We start from the raw sequence: 8,130 nt of genomic DNA on the forward strand, positions 1-8,130 counted from the left end.
CCTTAATTCCAAAACCAAAGACACCACCAAAAAGAATTATTGACCAATATATCTGGTGAGCACAGATGCAAAATTCTCAACAAGATACTAGTCAATAAGATCCAACAGTACATTAAGAAGATTATTTACCATGGCCAAACGGGATTTATCCTTGGGATGCAAGGCTGGTTTAACTCTCATAAAACAATCAATGTGATAAATCATATCAACAAGAGAATATTTGCATACTTGTGATATGTCTTGGAGCATTTGGTTTCATGGCTGCTTTTTTGCTCTATTGATAGTTTCCTTGCATTTGTTCCTTCCTTCTGGTATCTTACATTCTCTCTATCACCTTATATTGACTCTACTGTCAAATTTAATTATTTATTCCTACTTTGTGTCTCATTGGATCAAGATATTAGAATCATATTTTCCCATTGTTGTACCCATTATTGCACACGTGGTTTGTACTGGTACCTCATTTAAAGACAGTATAAATTTATGAGTGTCATTAACAATCCATATCTATTAAAATCATCTGTATTAGTGTTCACTATATATTTTATATTGATTTGTTTACTAATATATATTGAATATCTATTGAAAAGGGCTCAATGATTTCAAATGTCTATTTTGCTGTAGGTCACTTACTATCATCATGTTTTTAACAGCAGTAAGTATGAATTAAAATATTTTATTATTTTCTGCACAGGTTTTAGTTCTTCACTGGTCACTCTAACATAAGAGTGAAGCCATGTATTTTATATAATCTATTCAACTTCTGTTAGCACAGTATTTAAAGGTGTGTTAATTATATAGTGCCCAAATCTAAAACTTCTGTGTAGAAATTACACGTTGGAACCATAATTTTCTCATTGCTCCTTGCATTTTCTGATTTCTCAGTGTGTAAATAACAGGATTCAGTAAGGGTGTGATAATGGTGTAAAATACAGCAAGGACTTTATTGCCTGCAAAACTATTGAATGGCCATGCATAGATAAAGATACAAGGTCCAAAGAACAGAGTGACCACAATGATGTGTGCAGACAGTGTGGACAGAGCCTTGTTGAGTCCTCCAGATGATCTTTGTTGTACAGTGATCAGGATGACAGTGTAGGAGACAAGCAGCAGGATAAAACAGATGAGTGAGAGCAGCCCACTGTCAGCAATGACAAAGAATTCCATTGTATATGTGTCCATACAAGCAAGCTGAATCACAAGAGGAAGGTCACAGAATATATTGTCTATGACATTGGGGCCACAGAAAGGCAAGTTGACTGTTAAAACCATCTGGCTCATGGTGTGTACAAAACCAATTGTCCATGATAGTATCATAAACCCACTCAGCAGCCTGTGGCTCATGATTGTCCTGTAGTGCAGGGGTTTACATATGGCTACATATCTGTCAAAGGCCATGGCTATCAAAAGAGTCATCTCAGCACCCCCAAACAAGTGCATAAAGAACATCTGAGTCATGCAGCCCCATACGGAGATGGTTTTGTGTTCACTGAGCAAGTCTGTGATCATTTTGGGTGTGGTGACAGTGGAAAGACACATATCTAAAAAAGAGAGGTTTCCAAGGAGGAAGTACATGGGAGAATGAAGGGTGGAACTAAATTTCACCGTGACCATAATGAGAATATTCCCCCCCACAGTAGCACTGTAGATTAACAAGAATGTTACAAAGAAGAAAATATGAAATTCCCGTTGCCCAGAAAATCCTAGTAAAATAAATTCAGTCACTACAGATCCATTTTTAAGATCCATTTACTTGATGCAGAAAGGCTCTAGAAGTTCTTTTATACAAAGAGAATAAATAAAAATAAAGACAAAATTAGTACTGATGTTTTCATATTTCTACTTGATGAATAATAGTTGGACATATAATCTTAAATATATTGACATTGGGCAGCCTGGGTGGCTCAGCAGTTTAGCGTGGACTTCAGCCCAGGGCCTGATCCTGGAGACCCAGGATTGAGTCCCATGTCAGGCTCCGTGCACGGAGCCTACTTCTCCCTCTGCCTGTGTCTCTGCCTCTCTCTCTCTCTCTCTCTCTCTCTGTGTCCCTCATGAATAAATAAGTAATAAATCTAATATAATAATAAATAGCAAATAATAATAAATAATATATAAAAATAAATATTGACATTATTGTCTATAATTTGAAATTACTTTATGGCTCACATCACTTTGAAACAATATTCTGATAATTATGTATCAAATAAAAAGCATTTGGGGGCGGTGGAAGTTTTATTTTTTATAGCTTTATTCTATCAAAAGACCCTCTTTTATCAATTGATATCAATTGTTACAATCTGCTCACTTGGAAAAATTAGATAGTTACATTAGTATTTATTTTGCCATTTTTATCACTATTTTCTATCACCTCTTGAGATTATCTTACAATAATATGCAAAGGATACATAATTTTAAAGGTAAGGAAATTGTATTGTCCTGTATCAGTGAAGTAACTTACTAGCATCATATCTGTCGAAGGCCATGGCTTCTAAAATAAATAAAGAAAATGCACACACACATACACAAAACCTAGGGGCCAATTATACATGAAAGAAAGTCTTTTAATTAAAATAATTTTGCTTTGGGCACCTGGGTGGCTCAGTCGCCTAAAGGTCAAACTCTTGGTTTTGGCTCAGGTCATGATCTTAGGGCTGTTAGATTGAGCCCTTAATTGGGCTCCATGCTGTGTCATTTGCTTGAGATTTTCTCTCCCCTTCTTCTGTTCCTTTCCCCTACTCATGCACTAACTCACTCACATACATACATACATATCTTAAAATTTTGCTTTTTAGTTTCTGTCATATACTGAGAATTTCATAAGCATTGAACCATCCTCAGATATCTATAACCTGTATCCTTAATTCCTTGTATTACTACTGTTTACACTGAGAAATGGGTATATTTTGTGTAAATGTATGTATGTGGTGGTGAAGAAGTAAATACTGAAATGATTCAACCCTAACATAGAGAATTTGCTTTCGTATAACATATCATACTAAGTTGTCTTTACTTGGCTTTTTAGACATTGTTCATAGGATCTAGTGATCTAAAATGATCAATAACAATTAAGGCATTACTACTTGATATACTCTGTTCTGAGCGTTTCATATTTATTAACACATTTAACACTCATAACAATTCTATGAAGGGAATATTATTATTATTCTCATTTTGCATATAAGGAAACTATGGCATAGAAGTATTTAATGACTTACAGTTACACAGATAACAAGGGTCAAAGCTGGTATTTAAGCACAGTTGGTCTGATCCTGAATCTGGGCCCATACCAATATACATATTGCCTCCAAAATTTAAAAAATATATATATTTTTATGGTCAAGTTGTCAAGTATCAATTGAGGTCACATATTTCAACAGGTATGTGGGGAAACCGCCTATGTTATAATTAATTACACTGTATTTTCTTATGCATAAAAAGTCTTGTTCCTGGGTCATTGTGAAATAGTAAAGTGATCTCCCAGTGAGAGAGGACTTGATGTCTCAAAAGCCACAGCCTTTTCCTTCCAGTCAACACAAAATTAATTAAAATAGTGTTTTCAGTTTGTTAAACCTCTAATGAATTAGCTCTTGATGATGTTTCCACTTACCTGCTTTAAAGGAACAAGTATGAAGAGCAATATGTTCAAGGGTTTAGTCAAAATTGAAAATCTGCTTTTCACTCTCTGTGATGCTCTGTATATGAATATATATGCTATCTTCTGCATCTTTTATAAAGATACAATTGCTTTGAGGGCAGATGTATTGGAGTTCCGGGAATTCAAATTGCAGTGGGAGTTGTTAGAGTACAGAGGCTGCTGCCCGAGCATGACCAGAAGTGTTTACACTTTATTTCTGGCCCTGCAGATGCTGTGATTTTCTCTGAGCATTGGCTTGATTACAATGGACATGAGAGATTGGTTGGTTGGTTGTGCTATAGGAATTGTAGACATCTTTGAATTTATGGGTGCTTGTTTTCCCTTTTACTCCAAACTATCTCTTACCTTCCCTCTAACAATTTTGGGTAATTTTGTAGATGAATTATCTCCAGACTTCTCTGAACATAACATCTTCAACATAAAAATAGATCTCCACATGTTATAAATTTACTACTGACAGCATGTATTATGTACAACATTAACATATTCAGGAAGTAGAAATTTTAAAAGACAAAGTTAAAATAAACTATACTGAGTAATTTAAAACTTGAAATTATACATTGATGGTACAACTGTTTTATGCTCACTAAAATTTAATAATGATTTTTATTTATGAAATTTCAAAGAATATATATATCACACCAAATAGTTCCATAATCATTGCCTTTTTTACTATAAAATACTATAATAAATTATTGTTGTGTAAGGTATTGCTTTTACAAAATTAATCATAATTGATGATCTTGGTATACTTTTCACCATTGGCTTCAAAGTTTGTTTGAATAACTTGCCAACAAAGGATGTTGTGAATAACTCAAATTGGCTGATAGTGCTGTCACTTATATAGGAGTTCTTATTTAATTCCAGTCCAATTCATCACCTAACCCATGGCTTAATGTAGTCTTTATCATAATTCTGTAGGTTTGTCGTTGTATTTGTTATAGGAGTCAATACAGTTGATGAATGATTATCATATACAGATGTTAAAATCATCCATACTTTTGCATAATGCAAAACTCCTTCCCATAAGTCAAATATGTGAAAGGGAATAAAGTGGAAAGGGCAGAAAATGAGTGAAAATTTCAATGAGGGTGACAAAACATGAGACACCTAACTCTGGGAAACAGACAAGGGTAGTGGAAAGGGAGGTGGGCGGGGGTCAGGTTGACTGGGTGATGGGCACCGAGGGGGGCACTTGGTGGGATGAGCACTGGGTGTTATGCTAAATGTTGGCAAATTGAACTCCAATAAAAATTAATTAATTAAATTATTAGAAAAAAGATCATCTACTACAGATCATTAAATTTGTGGATCATTAGACATAAACTGTGTACTTTTTGATATTGTCTGCTGATAAGAAGTGCATTTTATTTATTGTCATGTTACTTATTTAAGCCATTTTTACAGTAAGTGAAAAAAGAAGTATTTTCTCAATAGAATATGGCACCTGTCCTTTTGCTATTAGTAAGAAAACATTCAAGAACACTTTATTGCAGTTAGTGAAAAATCTAAATCCTTCATTTATTAGCTGATCAGAATTTATACTGTAAAAAATTTATACAGTTTTATTTTATTAAGATTTTGCTTATTTATTTATGTGAGAGACAGTGAGTGGGAGAAGAAAAAGGAGGAGAGATTCTGAAGCTGACTTGGCAGTAAGCCTCGACCTGACCCAGGGTTTAGTCTCATGACCCTGAGATAATGACCTGAGATGAAATCACAGATAAACACTCAACCTACTGAGCCACACCCAGGTGCCTCTATTTTATGTTTTATAGTTTTGCTTTTTAAATGTTTTCCTTATCAGGATCATTAGTATGTTGAGGTAAGTATAGACTTCCAAGTTCATTGTTAATAATAATGGAAGTAAATCCATATTGTAAAATAATATTTTAGCCATTTTATTGTCAGTTCTGATTTTTTGCTTCTCTTTTACTTTGTGATTTAGCTGACAGAGTTCATATTATGGGTACAGTTGTCAGTTCTACCACTTTATAACCATTTATGTGAGTTTTAATAAATTAGAATTATCTTAAAAGCAGAGTTTATTGGCACAAATTTTTTTAAGCTCCTTACAACTTTTGGAGAATAAATTAAGTTACTCTAAGATATCACAATCTTTAACTATCCTCTTCCAATTTTGGCACACCTGAATAATACATAGCAGTATGTTAAAAGCAAATAATTGAAAAGAGAAGTGCTCTAAATCCCTGTCTTTTGGTTAACATACTTTAAATATCATATGTAATGTGACCGGATATTGTATAGATTAATTTAGAGTACCAAAAATAAACTGAATATTAAACATTAGTAAAGCTGATTTCTTGAAATTGAAAGACATATAAATAGGTGTTCTCATTTTTCCCACACATGATCAGTTATTTTAGCCAGATTAAAATGTATTCACCCTCCTTTGGAACAGTGGATTTAAATAACTTTCAATGAGTATTTAATTCAGTCTTCTCTTTTGGTTCAACAATGGATTTGACACAATTAAACAGGTCGTGAACTTTCGCAGTCATAGCTCTTTACTTCTTGATTCAATATTCACCTTACATTTCTGACCAGGGTGGAATTCTGTGATTCCTCAAGCGTTCCTTTCCTGTGCTCAAATACTTAATATTCCCAATTTCTATTACATTACTGAACATTTCTTGGTGGTAGGGATTGTATTTAGCATTCACCCTTCATTTAATTTCTTCCTTTTGGCTAATTTATTGAGTGAATTTTTTTTCTGTTCTCTAATATTCTTCAACTCTCTAGTGTTGAATATACTATCCTTTGATTTACTCTAAAGAAAATTCTGGGGGCAAGATTTTGGTGTTCTAACTTTAAGTTTGTTTTCTAGCAGCAGAAGTTCTTAAAATACAGATATTGTTCTAAGATATAAGGAAACTTTATTTACAACTAGTTCTCAAGTGGCTAAAGTGAGGCCTTGAAATAGGTATTGAACTCAGGAAGTGTCAAATTTTCTTGGGCCCATACTGTGTTAGGAGCCTGTTCTCAAGGATCACAGAATCTTGTTTATCAATATTGACCCCAAATAACCCATTTCTAAGTGTGATGATACAGGTATGCAATAAGGCAAACTTCATTTTGTGGAGATGGCAAATTTCTCCTAAACAAGACTACCTTTCCCCAAAGAGGAAACTGTGTCTTTATTTTTTTTTTAAGATTTTATTTGTTTATTGAGACACACACAGAGAGAGAGAGAGAGAGAGAGAGAGAGAGAGGCAGAGACACAGGCAGAGGGAGAAGTAGGCTCCATGCAGGGAGCCCGATGTGGGACTCGATCCTCGGTCTCGAGGATCACGCCCTGGGCTGAAGGCAGTGCTAAACCGCTGAGCCACCCAGGCTGCCTGGAAACTGTGTCTTTAATGATAGATATTGGTTAGCTGCACAGTGAACAGAAAATAACTAATATATTTGAAGTATGTGATAGATTTGATGGTGAAGTAGTGAGAGTTTTAGATGAGAGAAAGGTTAGAATAAGAACTCTAGGGTCATAAATATCAAAGTAGTTTGGAAGATATACTATAGTTAATTAGGAGATCTCAAAATGGTAAAATAGAGGCTGAAAAGAATTGAGTATCCACAGGATGTTGGTGGTAGCACTGTGAAGTACTTGCTGTGCTATTTTAATAATCTAGGGGAAAAATGATGAAAGTATGACCTAAGGTCATAGAGGGCAATGGAGAAGAGGTTCTGGTTAAGCTGTCAGGAAGAATTGTAAACGTTTGGTAACAGAGTGTGCACAAATAATGACACATTGAACAGAGTAAGTTGTGAGTTCCATAATACTGTCGGTCGAAATTCTACATCAGAATCAAAGAAGGTAGGAACTTTTGGACTGGTAAAGTGACAAGCTTGGTGGACTCTCTCTCCAACAAAACAAATACTTTACTAGTGAAACTTATAGATAATAATGTGGAGCCTCCAGAAATTGTCCCAAGTCATACAGAAAATAAAGGATTATTTAAGAAAATCTAAAACTTCAGGGCATCGAATCTAGCATTTGAGTCTCCTCTGACCCCATGTCTCCTTTACTAGCTCCATTTTGTAGAAGTCCTTTACTGCTCTACTCTGGGTACTTTGATCTAGAGCAGGTGTGGTGAAGAAAATAAGGATTCACTCTCTGCACACTTTCAGTCTAGTATTGTGGTCTCAGGTTTTACCTGGAAGGATAAGGACTTCCATCTTGAAAAAGTTCTATTTCAAATCTGTGCCAAGGAAATGATGAGGCTATCTTTCCCCATCTGCATCTAGTTATAAGACAGAAATTCTACTTATACAAGGTATTTAAAGCAGTCAAATTCATGGAAACAGAAAATAGATAGTATAACAGAGGCTAGACAGAGAAGCAAATGGGGAGTCATTGTTCAATGAGTACATAGTTTCAGCTATGCAAGATTATTTATGGAGATCTGCTGTACAAAAGTGTCCCTATAGATAACAGTACTCAATTGTGCACTTAA

The 8,130-nt window shown here is 34.7% G+C and overlaps 1 protein-coding gene across 1 annotated transcript; it reads right to left on the reverse strand.

The window, feature by feature from the left end:
• Nucleotides 1–810: 810 nt before the first annotated feature.
• On the reverse strand, nucleotides 811–1,752 carry LOC140639329 (olfactory receptor 4L1-like). Its single transcript, XM_072837708.1, has one exon. The coding sequence runs from the start codon at nucleotides 1,747–1,749 to the stop codon at nucleotides 811–813; it is 939 nt and encodes a 312-aa protein (XP_072693809.1). The 5' UTR covers nucleotides 1,750–1,752.
• Nucleotides 1,753–8,130: the final 6,378 nt, after the last annotated feature.

This window comes from Canis lupus, chromosome 9 (genome assembly GCF_048164855.1).
Source record: "Canis lupus baileyi chromosome 9, mCanLup2.hap1, whole genome shotgun sequence".
NCBI lineage: Eukaryota > Metazoa > Chordata > Mammalia > Carnivora > Canidae > Canis > Canis lupus.